This window comes from Pantherophis guttatus, chromosome 1 (genome assembly GCF_059756535.1).
Source record: "Pantherophis guttatus breed Tessera chromosome 1, ASM5975653v1, whole genome shotgun sequence".
In the NCBI taxonomy this organism is placed as follows: Eukaryota; Metazoa; Chordata; class Lepidosauria; order Squamata; family Colubridae; genus Pantherophis; species Pantherophis guttatus.
Window position 1 is genome coordinate 347,533,213 of NC_142063.1, and position 20,032 is coordinate 347,553,244.

General features: G+C 45.6%; 1 protein-coding gene across 1 annotated transcript in view; it reads right to left on the bottom strand.

Moving 5' to 3' along the window:
- The window catches only part of TAOK1 (TAO kinase 1), a 78,623-nt gene that overhangs the window by 19,265 nt on the left and 39,326 nt on the right, over positions 1-20,032 (bottom strand). The window contains exons 2-10 of the mRNA XM_060692323.2: positions 17,013-17,251; positions 11,219-11,290; positions 8,468-8,569; positions 7,572-7,617; positions 6,421-6,517; positions 5,049-5,162; positions 3,673-3,764; positions 1,998-2,091; positions 560-641 (exon numbers count right to left, since the gene is read on the bottom strand). Of these exons, the coding sequence (XP_060548306.2) occupies positions 560-641; positions 1,998-2,091; positions 3,673-3,764; positions 5,049-5,162; positions 6,421-6,517; positions 7,572-7,617; positions 8,468-8,569; positions 11,219-11,290; positions 17,013-17,144 (831 nt within the window). The 5' untranslated portion in view covers positions 17,145-17,251. The remainder of the gene's footprint in view (positions 1-559; positions 642-1,997; positions 2,092-3,672; positions 3,765-5,048; positions 5,163-6,420; positions 6,518-7,571; positions 7,618-8,467; positions 8,570-11,218; positions 11,291-17,012; positions 17,252-20,032) is intronic.

A 20,032-nucleotide genomic window follows, 5' to 3' on the forward strand; every position in this document is an offset into this window, starting at 1 on the left:
TCTGTCGAGTGTCAAAAGCCCCTCGACAACACAACATTTTTTACATCGTGGCTGACCAAAACAGGAGGCAAGATTCTCTATTGATCTTGCTTGTCAGAAGGTCGCAAAAGGGGGATCGTGTGACTGCAACCGTCGTAAATACAGGTCGGTTGCCAAGCGGCCGGATTTTGACCACGTGACCAGGATGGATGCTGCGACGGTCACAAATCTGAAAGCTGGTCTTCAAATCGGGCAAAAGTCACTGAACGGCAGTCTTGCTTAGCAACGGACATTTGGGACTCAATTGTGATCGTAAATGGAGGAGTACCTGTTATCCTTTCTCTCCAGCCTCGCGGGATGGAAAGGGCCTCTCATCACCCCAGATCTGTCAGGGAGGGGAACTCTGGGAAACCGAGGCACACCAAGGATGCCTTCAAGGTCAAGAGACCCATAGAAAACCGGGAAAACTTTCATGCGGACTCCGGGCTCCGAGGGGGGAGAGGCAAAGTAGCCAGAATGAAAGAGAGACTCCCCCCCACAACTATCTGTCTGGAAGGGGAGGGGCCAATGCCGGACCCACCTTCAGGAGCTCCTCGGACGTTGGTCTGTCTTGGGGGATTTTCTGGAGACAGGAATCTACAAAGTTTCGGAAATAATCAGACCTGCAGAGGGAAGGGATGGAGGAGGGGAGGGGAAACATGGATTTAAGTCAGGCTTCGGCCCCCAACTTCATTTTTCTCTACAGCCTTTTTTTAATCCCCGAAGGTGCGAAGATAATAGAGGAGGGGGTGATGGGGGCTTTCTGCCCCATTCAGAAGTGTGGGGGAAAGCCAGAGAAGGAAAGGCTGGGCTCAGAAGCCAGGAGGGCCGTGATAGACAGACAGACATTCAGTAGATGGATGGATACATAGGTAGATGATAGATGATATAGAGATATAGGGGATAGATGATAGGAGTTATTGATTCTTATTCCACCTTTATTATTTTTAGAAATAACTCAAGGCGGCGAAGATGTACAATAGATCTTCCTCTTTTCCCCACAACCACCACCCTGTGAGGTGGGCTGGGCTGAGAGACAGACTGGCTCAAAGTCCCCCAAGTGGCTTTCAGGGCTAAGGCGGGACTAGAACCCAGGATCTATTGACAGGCAGATTGATTCATAGACAGATGACAGAGAGTGATAATGATGATAGATAGATAGATAGATAGATAGATAGATAGATAGATAGACAGACAGACAGATAGATATAGATAGATAGATAATAGATAGATAATAGATAGATAGATAGATAGATATAGATATAGATAGATAGATAGACAGACAGGCAGACAGACAGACAGATATAGATAGATAATAGATAGATATAGATATAGATAGATAGATAGACAGATAGTAATATATATATATATAGATAGATAGATAGATAGATAATATATAGACAGACAGATATAGATAGATAATAGATATAGATAGACAGACAGACAGACAGATATAGATAGATAATAGATAGATAGATAGATAGATAGATAGAGATAGAGATAGAAAGATAGATAGATAGATAGATAGATAGACAGACAGACACAGACATAGGTAGGTAGGTAGGTAGGTAGGTGGATGGATAGACAGACAGACACAGGTAGGTAGGTAGTTAGGTAGGTGGATGGACAGACAGAGGTAGGTAGGCAGGTAGGTGGATAGATGGATGGATAGGTAGGTAGATAGATAGGTAATGTATATACAGATATAGATAGATGATAAATTGATCGACAGATATAGATAATGGTAGATGATGTATATGGACAGATAGATGATACAGAGACAGACAGACATACGACATATATAGACAGATGTATGTTAGAGAGAGAGAGAGAGAGGATAGGTAGGTATAGGTAGGTAGGTAGGAAGATGATAGACGGACAGATAAGCCAGCCAATCTGAGGGGGCTGTTCCCCCAAAGGGCTCAGCTCAGTCCCCAACCTCTTCCACTCCCCCCCCCCCGAGACCTGCCCCGACTCACCACTCGCTGGACTGGAGGAGGGGGGATTCATTCTGCGCTATGTGATATAAGGCACTCATGGCGTTCATGTTAAACAACGGGGGCTTCCGTTCCGCTGTGTGAAAGAGAAAAGGGCGGGCTTTAGACCCTGCTGGGGATGCCTCCTCTCTCGCCCCCATTACCCCCCCTCCTGTCCCTGAGACCCCGGGGAGGGGGGGGATAAGAAAGGCCCACAAACGCAACCACCCCCGCTGCCAAACCTCCCATTTTGTTCTTTGCCCCCAGCCGAGAAAACCGCCCCGTCTTAAAAGAGGCTGTCGTGCCAAACAGATCTGTGGGACGTGGTGATTTAAAGTAGTGGTCCCCAACCATTTTTTGGCTCCATGGACTGGCAGTGGTGGGGGCAGGGGAGAGGGGGATGGTTTCGCGCACACGACCTAATCCCGCGTGTGCGGAAATAAAAAGATTTGCGTGCTCGCCTGTGGTTGTGCGGCAGATTGGTACCGGTTCACAGCCAGGGGGGTTAAGGACCTCTGACCCAGACCTCGGAGGGATGGGGGACGTTGCCAGGATGGCCATGTTGCCAGCTCAACATCACTCGTGTTGGGGGGGCCCCTGTGATGGCCCAAACGCTCTGCCAGCCAAAATCGCCTCCCGAGTTCTGTTTTCGGCTGGGACGGCCTCCTGCAACCCTCTGCTCGCTGGCAGAGGCACTGTGGGCTGGTCCTTTGCTGTTTCCAGGGTGGCCCCCATGGGCCAGATCTAAGCATCCCATGGGTCGGATCTCTGGCCTGCGGGCCTTGAGTTTGTCACCCCTGTTTTAAGGTCTGATGTTTTAATCCCTTCATTGTTTGATTCTGTTATTTATGGGTTTCTAAACTGGACATTCGCTTGGTAGAGAGATGGGCTGCATACCAATTTAACAAAAAAAAAAGGGGGGGGAAGGAGGGAGGGAGGAAGGAAGGAGGGACGAGGAGGAGGAGGACTGTGGGATCCTCTAGCCTCTCTGAGCATATTTGTTTTCTTGCGGACATTTCATTGTCCAACTAGGTAACAGCATCAGTGCTAGTAAGGAGTGGGGTTTGCTCTGATTTTATATACTGGTGGCTTGCCCTATCAGTGTCAGTGGGAGAGTTCTTGATGGTTCTTTATTAGGCTGTTGTTTACCGTTTGATTGTCTAAATTAGTGGTTCCTTTTTTTTTTTTTTTTAATTTGATTTATATGCCGTCCTTCTCCGGAGACTCAGGGCGGCTTACAATGCGTTAAGCAATAGCCTTCATACTTTTGTATATTTATACAAAGTCAGCTTATTGCCCCCACAATCTGGGTCCTCATTTCACCTACCTTAGAAAGGATGGAAGGCTTGAGCCTGGTAAGATTCGAACCTGCAGTAATTGCAGGCAGCTGTGTTAATAACAGGGTGCTTTAAACCACTGTACTACCAAGGCTCTTTCAAGGTTCCTTGGCTCTGGGGCGTTGTTTACAGCTTGATACTTGGGTCTAGTGTAAATCTTAGTGTGGTTCTCTGCTTCTCTGGGTGTTTGGGTCTTTTTGTTCCCTTTCTGGGTTATGGGCTGTCTCTTCTAAATGGTGTGCAGCTCTTGTGGATCCCTGTGTGCCTGCTGATGGGATGATTTGTAAAGGAGCAGGGAGAACAGAAGCCAGGGTCCCACGAAGACCCACGGGGGGGCTCACCTAATTCAATGCAGGTGATCCCAAGAGACCACACGTCAACTTTACCATCGTACTGCCCTTCGTCCATGGCCAGGATCACTTCTGGGGCCATCCTGAAAAGCAAACGAAAGACACGACGTTAGGCCAGCGAACAGCCAGATCCACAAGGGAAGAGTTCAGCTAGCTATTTTAAACTGCTCTTGCCGTTTACGCAGGAGTCTTCCCAGATTGGCAGTTGGCACCTGGATGTGACTTAGCTCTGCCTGGTTCGGCTTGGCACCTCACAGGCCCCTCAAAGTAAGATCTGTCTCCACCTTCCTGGCTTTCCAGGAGGGCTCAGCTAACTGGCTTGATGTTCCAATGGGGTGGGTGGGGAGGGAGGGTCCCATTTTGGAGGTGGTTAGTACATCAGAAGATCCCATTTCCACTATGAACTGGTCCTTTTTGTCTAGTTGCTGCTATTAAATTTGTTTGCTGCTCATCTCACTTCAAAGAGGGTCTTGGGCAGCTTACGTTAAAAGCCATAAAACGATAAACGTTCGTTATTTTTAAAAACAGTTAAAAGTAGAATGGCATAATGGATTGTTCTTTTTTTTTTTTTAAATAATCTTTATTTACATTTTCCATTAAAAAAAAACAAAAAATAACAACACACCATATAAATAACATACAAGACAGCATGACAAATAACAAACATATCTGCAAGTACATTATGTTCCGAGGGAGACAGAACAACTTATATCTCTATCCGACCACACTTTGTTAGTATAATATAGATTTCTCAGTAGATACCTTTCCTCTTTTCAATTGGGTTGTGGTTTTCTCTTCGCTAGCCAAATATATAATTTTTCCCAGATAAACATGTTTGAGTTTGATCTTTATCTTTTAATTTTTTAGTCAATTTATCTGCTTCCCCACAGTCCAGAATCTTTTTTATAATTGCTTCCTCCGATGGGGTATTTTTGTTTTTCCAAAATTGCGTGTATATCAATCTCGCCGCTGTGATAATGTGTAGGGCTAAGTACCATAACGTTTAAATCCTTTTCAGGTTAACAGAGTTAGAAGGGACCTTGCAGGTCATCTAGTCCAACCCCCTGCCCAAGCAGGAGACCCTACATCTGCCTCTACCTAGGATCGAACTCACAACCAGGCCTGAATGTGAGGCCAGAGCTCCGCCTCTAGGTTGTGAATTTGATGCTCAAAATTCTTATATATTTATTTTATGACACCGTAACCTGCCCAAAGTCGAGAGAGAGGAAGGCCGGGATTTGAAACTGAGAAATTTAGTATGTAAATAAGTTTTAATTAATAAATTAATAATTGGATCAATGACATTAATAAGTAAATCGTTCAGCCGATCCTGGAGCTCTTAACTCCAGGGGAACGGCCTTGCTTACCAGTAGGGAGTCCCCACAAATGAATTGGCAGGGGACGCGATGGAAGCCGATCCAAAATCAGCCAGCTTCACCTGCCCGGGTTCCGTCAGTAGAATGTTCCCTGCTTTGATGTCCCTGGGAATGAAAGGAAGGCAAGCCACAGGTTTATCCATTGGGGGTGTGTGTGTGAAGAGAATACGGATAAGTCCTTGAGTTACCACCATTCACTTAGCGAGAGTTCGAAGTTACAACATCACTGAAAAAAGTGACTTATGACCAGAGGTGATATTCAGCCGGTTTGCCCGAACCAGTAGCGGAAATTGCAGGTAGTGTTGTGGCTCTGTTACCTGAGCCTGTGTCATCGGCAGGAGAGGACTCCAAGAGTGAAGGAGAGGAGTTGGCAAGGCCTCCCTCTCCAGGACCCTCCTCTCTGGCAATGCCTTCGGTGTCCGCCGAAGGGCAAGAGATAGGGCCGGGGCCAAGCACGTCCACACAGCCACAGGTGGACAGTGATGAGGGTAATGAGTCTTGGCTGAATCCATGCCAGCGTCGCAGAGATAAGCGCGCGCAACAGAAGAAAAGGTGTGGCAGAGATTAGGCTGAGTCACTGGACCACACCCCACAGGATATAAAAGGGAGCGTGGTGGCCAGTCAAACCTTGTGACGAACAAAGCTGAAAGCTTCCACGCCATTCTGCATTGCCGGACTTTTTGCTATAGACTTTGCTGGATTATCTCTGGACTTGATTTACTCTGTAATTACTGAACATTTTACTTTGATGTACCAGAAGCGGGGAGAAGTTATCTCTTCGTAATAATCTCTTGGCAGGCAGCCACTAAACGGGCCTACTGGGCCATCGTGTGCCAGGAGCGGGGGGGAACATGGGGGGGGGGGTCGCGCGTGCATGCATGGGGGCAAGGTGTATAGAATTATGGGTGAGGGCACACCCACGTGAGACTCCCCACCCCACCCCGCCCCCTCCTGGCACGCGATGGCAAAAAGGTTAGACATCACTGTACTAGGAGATACCCAGTTCCTGCAACCGTTCTTCATATGTTTTAGCCTCCAGCCCCCTAATCATCTTTGTTGCTCTTCTCTGCATTTTATCCAGAGTCTAAACATCTTTTTTATATCATGGTGACCAAAACTGGATCCATGATTCCAAGTGCGGCCTTACCAAGGCCTTATAAAGTGGTACCAACAGTTCACGTGATCAAGTTCCAAGTTCCCTCTCACAGTTCCTGGCAATTCATTCAGGTTTCACCTACTCTGTACAGTGGTTTTTTTTCTCTTGCCTAAGTGTAAAACCTTTCTTTTTATCTACGTTGAATGTTCATTTTGTGACTTCAGAGCAGGAATCAAGGCAAGGAGAGATATGCAGGGAAGGACTCACCGATGGATCAGGTTGTGGGAATGCAAGTAGGCCAATCCTTGGAGAGCACCATGGGTGATTGCGGCAATTTCCACTTCTTGCAACGGCTTTTTATGAACTGGAGGAAAGAGAGGCATTGTTAGCAGGGCAGTGATGGCATTAAACCAGGGTGTCGAATCTTGGCAACTTGCACCCTGATGTAACAGTAACGGAGTTGGAAGGGACCTGGGAGGTCATCTAGTCCAACCCCCCTGCTCAGGGAGGAGACCTGTACTAGGGATTCAAACCGCCGAACTGCTGACCTTTCTGATCGACAAGCTCAGCGTCTTAGCCACTGAGCCACTAGTCAGCAAACCGGTTGTAAGTCGAGTACTACCTGCATTGTCATGTTATATATGAACAGAACCTTGTAAATCTGAAAATACGTAGAACAATAATAGAAAAGAGCAGAGTTTGGAAGGGACCTTGGAGGTCTTCTAGTCCAGCCCTCCTGCTTAAGCAGGAGACTCTAGAGCAGGGGTCTCCAAACTTGGCAACTTTAAGATGGGTGGACTTCAACTCCCAGCAAAGCTGGCTGAGGAATTCTGGGAGTTGAAGTCCACTCGTCTTAAAGTTGCCAAGTTTGGGAACCCTCATTTCAAGATTTCCTCTTCAGCCACACACAACCTAAATTCAAACCACCAATGATAGCTTAACCTTCCATCTCTTATGAAGCCCATGGGTGGATATATGGCCTTTTTTGCTGAAAGAGGAATATCAAATAAAGGAAAAAGTTTATTTCAATAATGGTTAAGGAAAGAAAATGATTAGAAATATTCCTGGCAGGAGAGCAAAAAAGTTTTTTTTAAAAAAACAACAAAACCAGCTGAATTCACCAATCATTATGACATAATTCCAGGTCTTTTCCTGCCGTCAAGTTTTCTATATTTCTTTATGTTTTGTTGCTTGATGTATTGTGACATCTTAAGTCACTGTGGCTTACAGACCACAGTTTATAGATATAGAAATTCAGTGTATTCAACAAGCCGCTGTTAAGTGAACGTGACAGCACGACACATCTAACTCCTATTAAACTCTGAGAAACAATGTATTGGAGACAAATACATTGTCCAAGTCTTAATTTTTTTCCTGTAATTAATTAGGGTTCATAAAAAAAAATGAAAAGGACTTACCTTCTAGTAAATCTGAAGCTGATCCTAAACAATATTCCATAACAAGCTGCAGCAGAGGGAAAGGAAAAGGAATTGTTAAGAGGGCAGTACAGGCGGTGAAGGAAGGAAGATTTTGATAAAGTTTCTTGTCTTTCATTTTCACCAGGTTGTTCTAGATACAAATGCAGTTTCTCTACATCCAATATTCTCAAATTTATTTTTTATTCGTTTTAAGGTTTATTGACATCCCAACTTTTTAAAATAAATATTTCAAGGTGGTCAACATGCCTAATACTCCCTCCTCGTCTTAGTTTATCTACAACAACAATCCTGTGAGGTGGGTAGGGGTGAGGGAGAGTGATCCAAAGTCACCCAGATGGCTCTCATGCCTCACGTGGGACTAGAACTCCGACTGGGTGCCTTTGGGCCAATCACCAGGAGACGGTGAGTTCTAGTCCCGTCCTAGGTGTGAAAGTCAGCTGGATGACTTTGGGGCCAGTTCCTCTCTCTCAGTCCAACCCAACCTCACAAGGTTGTTGTTGTGGGGAGGAGAAAAGGAGCATCAGATATGTTCGCTGCATTGAATTCTTTAAAGAAATAATCAAGGTAGAATACTACTAAAATGAGCCGAGGTGGCACAGTGGTTAGGGTGCAGTACTGCAGCTACTTCAGCTGACTGCTAGTTCAGCAGATCAGCGGATCAAATCTCACGGGCTCAAGGTTGACTCAGCCTTCCATCCTTCCGAGGTGGGTAAAATGAGGACCCAGATTGTTGGGGGGCAATATGCTATTTAGTATACTGTCTTTGGTGGAAGCCGCCCAGAGTCCTCGGAGAGTGGGCGGCATAGAAATATGATTAATAATTCTTTTTTTAAACAAATAATAAAATCAAATGCATAAAACAAATATCGGCTTACCCATGCTGTATGGTCCCGCAGGTAGCAGCCTTTGTACTCTATACTGTTCGGGTGCTTAATCCGTTGGAGGAATTTCACTTCCTTAATGATATCCTGCCATTTCTGGAGAAGAGAAAAAGGAGCCGCTTCGTAAGGGGGCAGTAAAACAACCAAGGACAAATTCATTCTGTTACCAGAAATAAAAATAATAAATGGGTGCGCAGAAAGGAATGACTTTTCTTCAGCCATATATCTATATAGAATTGCTGATTTCCAAATTTAAACTTGCTTTCTGTATCGCTTGGTTTGGCCAAAACTATAATCTCTCAATTTTGTTACATATATATTAAATGTTTCATTATAATATATATTATAAACGTATATTTATTTCTGACAAAACTTCTTCTAACTTTGCAATCCAAGTGTTAGATCAGTAACGGCAAATTTTTGGGGTTGGGCGTGTCAAAAATTCAGAAAATGCCTAATTTCATTCTGCTGGCAAGTCTGAACAAAAGAGAAACATCTATCTTTCTTTCTTTCTTTCTTTCTCTTTCTTTCTTTCTTTCTTTTTCTTTCTTCTTCTCTTCTTCCTTCCTTCCTTTCTTTCCTTCTTCCTTCCTTCCCTTTCTATCTCTCTCCTTCTTTCCTTTCTATCTCTCCTCCCTCCCTCCCTCTTCCCTCCCCCTTCCCCCCTCTCTTTCTTTTTCATCACCCATCTTACCACAGGGCAACTCTAGGTGGCTTACTATTATTAATTTGACCAAAAATAACAGTCCAATCGCATCTGGCACTATGTATTGCATAAACAAGCCTGAAATAATTACAATAATTACAAAATAATTATAAAAGCGAAATACGAGTAAAACCACCTTATTTTCTGAGGGTCTGGAGGTTGCGCAGGAGCACGGCGCTCTCAGAGGTTGTGCAACCGCACATCCCATTTCTGTGCGGCCTCCGAAAACCACGTGAGAACAAGGTGTGCTTTTGAGAATAGTGGTTGTTGGTGGACAGTGGCATGTCATGGTGTAACATGTTTTTTTTGACGCACGTCATAGTTAGCCATCCCTGGGCCAGATACTTGGTTGCTAAGAGCCCCCGTGTGTGTGAAGACACCACTGAGGGTGGGAAAGGGGTCATTTATTCAGATTTTTGTAAAATAGTTCCTCTCTCGCAGGCGGGTGAGGGGAGAAAGAAGGGGTATCTGGAAATAAAAAATCTCCTTGCCATGCTTTACAGCAAGGCTCTCCAAACGTAAGAACTTTAAGACGGGTGGACTTCAACTCCCATAATTCCCCAGCCAGCACAGAAGACCCCTCCCTTAGAGAAAGCCTCCAACACAAGCCATACGGGGTGGATTAGGGAAGGGGGTCCAGAGGATGACCCCCCAGCCTCTCCCGCTCACCCACACAAGGCCACATAGACCTGGAAAGGGGCCTCCAGCTCTCCCTCCCTCCCCTGCCCTGGGGAAGGTTTTCCATGTGGGGAAGGAACAGGGGCCTCTATTCTGGGTTTGTAGGAAAGGCGGATTGAGAGCTGGTGGAGGAGCAGCTACCAATTAGACTCTCATCAGCACTGGGGAGGGAGGGGGCGGGGGGGGGAAGAGGACGGCAGAGCCAGGCCCCATGGCTGAGTTTCCGGGCACTGGAGAGATCCACACCAGCATTCTTTGGGGACACAAAGCACAGGCAAGGAGGCCCTTCACCAGCAGATGGAAATCAAAAGTCTTGTGAGGCCTGTTCCAACTCACAGACGTCTGTTTGTCTGTCTGTCTATATCCATCTAATTTCCATCCATCAATCCCATTTCTCTCCTCCCTCCCTCCCTCCCATTGTTGTCCATCTATCTGTCCATCCTATCTACCTACCTACCGGTATCTATGTGTATGTGTATGTGTGTGTGTGTGTATGTATGTATGTATGTATGTATGTATGTATCTATCTATCCATCTATCTGTCTATCTCTCTCTCTATCTATCTATCTAGCTAGCTATCTAATCTCTATCTAGATAATCTATCTATCTACCTACTTACCCACCTACCTACCTATCATCTATGTCTATATCTTTCTGTCTGTATGTTTCTATCTACCATCTATCTACCTACCTATCAATCATCTGTCTGTCTGTCTATCTATCTCTCTTATCTCTCTAATCTATCTCTATCTATCTAGATAAACTATCTATCATCTACCTACCTACCTACCTACCTACCTACCTACCTACCTACCTACCTAATCTACCCATCCATATCATTCATCTCTCATCCACCCATCCATCTCATAAATCATTGTATCCTTCCTTCCTTCCATAGCCAATATCCATCCAATCATTGTATCTATCTTCCTTCTTTCCTTCCTTTATTCCTTCCATATCTACCCATCCATCCATCCTCCATCCCTCTATCTTGTCCTCATGGTTGAAGATGTATGTTTAAAAGTAATTTTAAAGACCACCGGCATACAGTTGAAGAAACAGGTTTTCTTAAAAGGTTTGGATGGGTGGAAACCGTGGGCTACTGCTCAAAGAAATGACGTTTCCCGCCATATCTCATTCTTTCCCAGAATTCTCCTGGACACCCTAAAGGCCTCGTAACTGTCGGTATCACAATGTCCTCCTTGCCATCTTCTGGATTCGGTTTATTTTTTTCGCTCATGTGCCGCTCACATTTCCCGTTCGCTAAATTCTTCTGGCGTGCTGGTTTCCTTCCTCAAGGCAGGCAGGATTCGAACCCGCCAGCGGCTCGGAGGATTCTGGGCACCAAAGCCTTCGCTTACCTCGTTTGATTGCTTCCCACTGTAAGACATTTTCTTGATGGCCACCACTTCGTTGGTGCGCACATCCCGTGCCTGCAAAACCAAAAACACAAAAAAATTGGGTTTTTTTCTCCCCCAAAACTCACGGGATGAAGTGGATGTTATCCATAGGAGGAGAATGGACCCCAATATACAACGGTTCGTTTAGTGACTGTTCGAAGTTACAACGGCACTGAAAAATGTGACTTCGGACCGTCTTTCACACTTACGACCGTTGCAGCCTCCTCAGGGTCACGTGATCAAAATTCAGACGCTCCGCAACTGACTTGTATTTATGACGGTTGCAGTGTCCCGGGGTGTGTGTGTGTTGGGTTTCACGTGATTTATTTGTTTGTTTATTTATTTATTTGGTTCGATTTATATGCCGCCCTTCTCCGGAGACTCAGGGCGGCTTACAATGCATTAAGCAATAACCTTCATACTTTTGTATATTTATATAAAGTCAGCTTATTGCCCCCACAATCCGGGTCCTCATTTTACCTACCTCGGAAGGATGGAAGGCTGAGTCAACCTTGAGCCTGGTGAGATTTGAACTTGCAGTAATTGCAGGCACCTGGTATTACTTAACAGTGCTTTAGTTTGCTGCGCCACCAAGGCTCCTCCTTTTGCGACCTTCTGACAGGCAAAGTCAATGAGGAAGCCAGATTCACTTAACAACCGGGTGACTAACTCATCAATTGCAGTGATTCACTTAACGACGATGGAAGGAAATATTGTAAAAATTGGGGGGGGGGACTCAACTTTGCAACGGGAATTTTGGCCTCAATTGTGTTTAACTGGGTTATCAGGAAGGAAGGGGCTTGATGGAAGCCCAGCTGCGAACCTAAAGTCCTTCCTACCCCCTGAAGAGTCTTCTGGGGAAGACTTCAGCTCCTGTGAAGCGCAAAACATCAGGTCAACACGTGAAGGTCCAATTAAACTGATTTGTAACTAAAAGCCTCTGTGCAGGAATCTTCTCAACTCATCAGCACCTGCTTGGAGTGAGATACGGGTCAATGACACTTAAGGGAGGTTGGGCTTAGTCCACTTGTGACTATGAAGGGATTCTAGGCTGATCCCTCTTTTCACTCCATCCCCGGGTTCTGCCACCCCTTCTTTTCCTACACGTCTTTCTTTCCTTCTCATCTCAAGATCATGTGAAATTAGTACCGCTTTATAAAGCCTTAGTAAGACCGTGCTTGGAGGAGAGCATCCAGTTCAGGGGTGGGTTCTAATTTTTTTTACTACCGGTTCAGTGGGCGTGGCTTACTTTGTGGGCGTGGCTTGGAGGTCATGTGACTAGGTGGGCGTGGCTAGCTGGTCAGGGTCATTTCTGGAAGGTCCTCGCACTTACGACCAGTCCTCGCACTTACGACCCAACTCATTTGTTTGCTTTTAACACTGATCAGCTGTAGGGTGGCCCTTTGAAGCCCCCCGGCAAGAGTTCAAACAGTTTTTTTTCCCTCTACTCATCAGCTGGGACTCAGGAGGCAGCAATAGATTGGGGGGTGGGACCAAATAAAAGCTAAGAATAACGTGAGTGGGGGGGTGGGAGGGCGGCGGGGGAGAGAACTGGTTCAATGACGTCATATCGTCACCGCTACCGGCTCGGCCAAACCGGACCGAACCGGGAGGAATCCACCACTGATCCAGTTGTGATCACCATATTATAAAAAAGATGTTGAGACTCTGGAAAGAGCGCAGAGACGAAGATGATGAGGGGTCTGGAGGCTGAAACATACGAAGAACGGTTGCAGGAATTGGGTACGTCTAGTTTAATGAAGAGAAGGACTAGGAGGGGCGTGATAGCATCAGCTCTGCCTCCTTTTTTCCCCTTCTCATTTTCCTCCTCTTTTTCCCTTTCCCATTCTCCTTCCTTCTTGTCAGGTGTGAAAGACCAGGTCCTTACGTGAAAGTTCAATTAAGTTGATTTTTATTTATTTTTTTTATTTTTTTAAATTTGATTTATATGCCGCCCTTCTCCGGAGACTCAGGGCGGCTTACAGTGCGCTAAGCAATAGCCTTCATCCTTTTGTATATTTATACAAAGTCAGCTTATTGCCCCCACAAACTGGGTCCTCATTTCACCTACCTTAGAAAGGATGGAAGGCTGAGTCAACCTTGAGCCTGGCGAGATTCGAACTTACTTAATTGCAGACAGCTGGAGTTAAATTACAGTGCTTCTGTCTGTTGAGCTATCCAGGCTCCTTAAGTTGATTTTTATTTATTTATTTTTTGCTAAATGCCCTATGCGCAGGAATCTTCTGGATTCATGGTCAGCACCTGCTTGGAGACTCTAACAGAATTTAAAGGCGGTTGGACTTAGCTTGCTTGTGGCCATGTAGGGATTCTAGGCGGATTGCTCTTTTGATGCCATCCCCAGGTTTCTGTTACTCCTTCTTTTACAGCCGGCCCCCTGGGTTGCTACGGATCGTTGTACGAGGTGCAATGACAATAAAGGAAACTAAACTGAATCCTCATGTATCCCAGTGTCTAAGAGGAGCAACAAATATTGTGGCAATTAAATCTGTGCTACACAATCTTTTGCCAGAGGCCAAGTGCCTTGGTAGTACAGTGGTCTAAAACACCCTGTTATTAACATCCAGCTGCCTGCAATTACTGCAAGTTCGAATCTTACCAGGCTCAAGGTTGACTCAGCCTTCCATCCTTTCTAAGGTAGGTAAATTGAGGACCCAGTTTGTGGGGGCAATAAGCTGACTTTGTATAAAATATACAAAAGTATGAAGGCTATTGCTTAACGCACTGTAAGCCGCCCTGAGTCTCCGAAGGGCGGCATATAAATAAATAAAAAAAAAAAGTGGGGAGTGGAGGGCTTTTTTTAAAAAATGATGCTAAAACCCGTTAAAAGCAAGGACCTCTGAGCCGAGATTCCTAACAAAGAAGCTGGCAGCTCTTGAGGGCTGATGGAAAGGGCTTGGCTTAGGCCAGGAGCAAAAAAAAAAAAAAGCAAGATATTCTTAATGCAGGCTGGGCACCAGGAACCGCAGCATTGGCAGAGTCCAGCCAGGCTGACTTGCAGCATCAACATGATGTAATAGCTAGGGAAGATCACGCATGGGGTGGGGGGGTGGGGGGTGGGGTGGGGTGGAGAGCTGCTTGTTTTTTAAGCCCTCAATGCAGCCCTTTCATCCGATCTGCCTCATCATTCCTCTGAGCTGCAGAGCCCCAGGAGCTGGCAAGGGCGAGGCGGAGGTTGGGCAGTCCGAAGTTGTGGGCAAGAGCCACACCAGGAAGATCTTCACATGCTTAAGCCTCCCCCCCTCTCCCTGGCAATTGGCAGAAGCCCCCTCGAATGCCCCCCTCCTGAAAACATAATCAGGCTTTAAACCCAAGTTTAAACGGCTGGCTTCTCCTTTTCACTTTTCCATGTTAACAGCTGCTGGGCTGATGGATGATCTCAAAGACTCTAAAACTAAGCTAATATCATGGTTCTTTCAGGCGCTGGGAGGGCTGTTAGCCATCTTACCCGATGCAGTCCTTACACTGCACTGATGGTGTTCCCTAGTTGGGTGGTGAAAGGTCTGCAAGAAAGCCACTAAGCTTGGAGAGCACTAAGGATCCCACAGTCCTCCTCCTCCTCCTTTCCATAGCCCCCCTCCCTTCTAACACTGATGATGTCCCCTAGTTGGGTCATGAAACGTCTGTAAGAAAACCATCCAGCTCAGAGAGCATCAAGGACCCCACTGTCCTCCTCTTCTCTACAAACCCTTTCCCCTTCTAGCACTGAAGGTGTTACCTAGTTGGGTCATGAAACGTCTGCAAGAAAACCATTAAGCTCAGATAGCACCAAGGATCCCACAGTCCTTTCCCTCCTAGCAAACCCACTCCCTTCTAGCATTGATGATGTCCCCTAGTTGGGTCATGAGACGTCTGCAAGAAAACCATCCAGCTCAGAGAGCATCAAGGACCCCACAATTCAACCCTGGGCTACAAATATTCTCTTCTATTGGCCATCTTTACCGTTAGCGCCTTCTGCCTTTGGAGCAATTATGAGGTCCAAACTGGGCTCTCTAATTGGGGTGGGCTGCAACTCTACTGACCCTGGATGCTAGATGTGCACCTGGAGGTCATGAATGTAAGGACTGAAGGATGCATTCTGAACAGGTTCTTGCTTGGAACCAAACCCAAGGAAAATTTTCAGTACTTTCTGCTCTACAGAAGCTTACAGTTCAAGGGGGGGGCTCCCTGAAATGAATGTTATAAATATAATAGTTGAAAATAAAATTTTTGAAGCAACAATGCAATAGTCAAATAAATGATAAATGAGGATGTTGATTTGTTTGGCAATAGGAGAAACTAGATAATTAGTAAATTTTGAATAGGGGGATGAAGCACAAAAGATTTGTAACCGACTGACACACTGTTTGTATTTGTAATGGATGATGGATTTGTTTTATGTTTTGTTTTTAAAAAAATTAATTAATTTTTTTTTTCAAAAAAAAAAGGGGGGGGCGCCTCCCAAATCCTCCAAGGTCTCTTCCAACTCTGTTATTCTGTTAACTTGACACTCTATCCACAATCCAAAATAAATGCTTCAGACCGCCAGGACATTCAGTTAAGAGCATCGGGGGAGCGATGAGAGGCAGAGGCTGGGATAGGCGGTAGCTCGCCTCGCGGTGGACCGCCAGCTCGATCCCAAGATCCAGATGAGGCCTCCGGTCTTCTCAACCTGCTACCCTGTCCACAATCCAGGTGGTGCCACCAGGAGCTGGCGCTGCCTTCCCCAGACCCTCATCCTGCGTCGACGGGGTGGCAGCTGCGTGACGTCGGCAGGAAATCGCACGACTTCCAGCTGCCTTCCACAACGCCACGCTGACAATGGAAGCCAGTATGTGGGTTTGCAAGCACACAATAACGTGCTTTTGTTCGCTTTGGCTATTGTTCGAGGAGAACGTTTTCCCCCCTTGGAGGAGAGGACCCTCGGGAGCCAAGTACCGAGAGCCTGAATGATCAGCTTGCCATTCGAAGCACCTCAGCGGCAAAGGAAAGCTGGGTTGGAGAGGTGCATCGGTGGGAAATGGATCACAAGGAATCCCCTCTCTGATGCCTCTTGCTGTTAACTCTCTGTGGCAGGAGCTGGCTGCCTTCATCTATGCCAAGGATGTCCAACCTTGGCAGCTTTTAAGACCTGTGGACTTCAACTCCCAGAATGCCCCAGCCAGCATGAACCACAGGACTTTAAAAGGCCAAGGTTGGCTACGTCTCATCTAAGGAGAAGGCAAAAGATTTAACACAACTTGGAAGACTGATGGACGTCAACTCCCACAATGTTGGCTGGGGAAATCTGGGAGTTGAAGACCACAGATGTCTTAAAGCTGCCAAGGTTGGACACCACTGGTTTAGATGGTTACCTATTAGATAGACAGACAGACAGACAGACAAAGATAGAAAGATAGATAGATAGATAGATAGATAGATAGATAGATAGATAGATAGAAAGATATAGATAGATAAATGGATAGTAGGAATGTAGATAGAATGTTTATTACAGTCAAAGACCAGAGACCAGAGCAAGTTAAAAGCTTAACGACCATGTGATTCGTTTAACAACTGCTGTGATCCACTTAACAACCATGGCCAAATAAGGTTGCAAAAATGGATGACGCTCACTCGACAAGCGCCCTGCTTAGCAACGGGAATGTTGGGCTGAGCGGTGGTCGTAAGTTGAGGGCAACCTGGAGGTGCCCCCTCCTCCTTTTCCCATGTGCCCTTGAAGGAATCTTTCCCTCCCACCCCCCAAAAAAAGACTACTTACAAAATAAACAGCTCCGAAGCTTCCATGGCCGATCTCCCGGAGGTCGGTGAAGAGCTTCTCCGGATCTTCTTTGTAAAAGAGCTCGGCGATTTCAGGGTCTTTCAGGCTGCCCGCTCGGCTGGTGGACGGCATTCTGCTGGATGGGGGTGGGTGGGTGCCCACCGGCTATCTGGGCCGAAAAAGCCCCGTCAGCCCTGGGGGGCTCATCTGGGGGCAGGAAGCGTCGTGCACATGGATCCCTGCAAGGGGAGAGAAAGCAGGAGGTTAGGGAAGCAAAAGAGATTCCCACAGCTTCCAATTATACGATTTCTCTTATTCATTAGAGCAAGGGGGTGAACATACATAATACTCCTCCTTCCTCGTCCTCCTATTTTCCCAACAACAACCTTGTGAGGTGGGCTAGGCTGAGAAAGAGAAGAACTGGCATTTATGATGGTTGTAGTTTCCCCGGGGGGGGGGGGGGATGTTGTCGGTCGTGAGATCCGCTTTTGCGACCTTCTGAGAAGCAGTGTCAATGGGGAAAACCAACGTAACTACCATTTTACTAATGTAATAACTGCAGAGATTCACTTAACGATGGGGGCAAGAAAAGTCGTAAAACGGGACCAAACTCGCTTAACAAATGTCCCCCTTAGCAACGGAAATGTTGAGCTCGATTGTGGTTATAAGTCGAGGACTACCTGTAATAACCTGTAATAAGGGAACTTGGAGTCTTAGTGGACAACCAGTTAAATATGAGCCAGCAGTGTGTGGCGGCAGCCAAAAAAGCCAACGCAATCCTAAACTGCACTAACAGAAGGATACAATATAGATCAAGGGAAGTACTAATACCACTCTACAAAGCCTTAGTAAGGCCACACCTGGAGTCCTGCATCCAGTTTTGGTCACCACACTATAAAAAAAGGATGTTGAGACTCTGGAAAGAGTGCAGAGAAGAGCAACCAGGATGATGAGGGGACTGGAGGCTCAAACATACAATGAACGGTTGCAGGAACTGGGAATCATGGCTAGTCTAGTGAAGAGAAGGACCAGGGGAGACAGGATATCAATATTTGAGGGGCTGCCCCAGAGAGGAGGAAGGGGGTCAAACTGTTTTCCAAAGCACCTGAAGGCCAAACAAGGAACAATGGATGGAAACTGACCAAGGAGAGATTCAACCTGGAAATAAGGAGGAATTTCCTGACAGGGAGAACCATCAACCCATGGAACAGAAGTTGCCTTTGGAAGTTATGGGAGCTTCATCCCTGGAAGCTTCCAAGAAGAGACCGGACTGCCATCTGTCAGAAATGGTGTAGGGTCTCCTGCTTGGGTGGGTGGGTGGGTTAGACTAGATGACCTGCAAGGTCCCTTCCAACTCTGTTAATCTCTAAACCACTTACTTGGAGCATCCTTCGGCAAGTCCCCAAGCTAGGTAAACACAGCTAAGCTGTGGCTTGTTCAGGGTGATGTTTTTTCCTTTTTTTTGAATCAAGTTTTATTTCTCTCCCCCCCACCCCATTTTTCACCCGCATATTTTATGAATAGAGTATTGGCCATATCACAGCTTATACAATTTAACATATTCAAGTACATTTTACTCAGTTACAATTTTTGTCAAAATTTCCTTTTTCCATTTTTTAATCATATCTTAAAATTTCTATGCTTATTTATATAAACAACATCTTCAAGGTTGACTCAGCCTTCCATCCTTCCGAGGTGGGTAAAATGAGGACCCGGATTGTGGGGGCAATAAGATGACTTTGTATAAAAAAGAACACCGCTTGGGGGGCCCCAAAAAGCCCTACTAAGCAGGTATATACAAATGTATGTAGGCTATTGCTTAACGCATTGTAAGCCACCCTGAGTCTCCGGAGAAGGGCGGCATATATATCGAACCAATAAATAAATAAACCAATAAATCTTAATTCGCCCTCAAATTCTAATTTTTCTGTTTTAACTCATATTTATTCTCTTTTATTTTTTAATAATTCATTCTTTATCCTAGTACATTCATGCATGTTCGGAGTTGCCTTTCTTCCATTTTATCTTTTTTATTGTACAGCAATCTTTCTTCTCAATCTCTCCCTCCCTTCTTTCCTTTCTACTTTCTTCTTCTCTCTTCTCCTACTCCTTCTGTACTTCCCCTTCCTTTCTCCCTCTCCTCCTCTCTTTCTCCCTTTCTAACCCTCTCTCCTGCTCTTATTTCCCCTCCCTTCCTTCCTTACCTCTTTCCTTTCTTCCCATTCTTCTCTCTCCTTCTTCCTCCCTTCCATCCCTCTCCTCCTCTTTCATCTCTCTCTATTGCTGTATCTATTTTCTATTTTCCACAATGGTGTCCAGGCAACCCCGACTTTTCTTTCGTTTATTTTCTCAAAATTCCCCTTATTTTTTAATTATTAACAATGTATTTCAACTTATTCCATTTTTATCTTAAATCCTTTAATAGTATAACCCTTAACAATATCTTTCTTCTATTTTATTTCTTACATGTATTGTTTTATTCTTACTTGCATCATTTATTAACATTTCCATTTTATTCAATTTTACATTTCAATTTTCCCCTTAATTTCAATTAATTCCTTTGTGATGTTTTTTTCCTAAAGTCTCTAAATGGATGCAATTAGAAGCAGTGGACTTGATTCCTGCAGTCAGCCAGGAGGGGTTTGTTATCGCAAAACAACAGAAAACTAAACAGCGCCTTTCTCTGAGTCGCCCGTACATAAAAAATGTGGGGAAATATTCTGAGGACAGCAGAGAGCTGGAAAAACAACACAAGACTAAACCGATGTTACAGGGAGTTCTCAACTTACAACCAACAATCAAGCCCAACATTTATGTCGCTGAGAAATTTGTTAAGTGAGACTTGCCCATTTTACAACTTTACTCCTTGCTGCAGTTGTTAAGTGAATCACTGCAGTTGGCAAGTTAGTCACTTGGTTGTTAAGTGGACCATTGACTGAAGGTGGCAAAAGGAGACCACCCCAATGATGCCCTTGACGTGATGTCCCGGTGCCTGGAGGCCGTGCGGATCTGGATGGGGA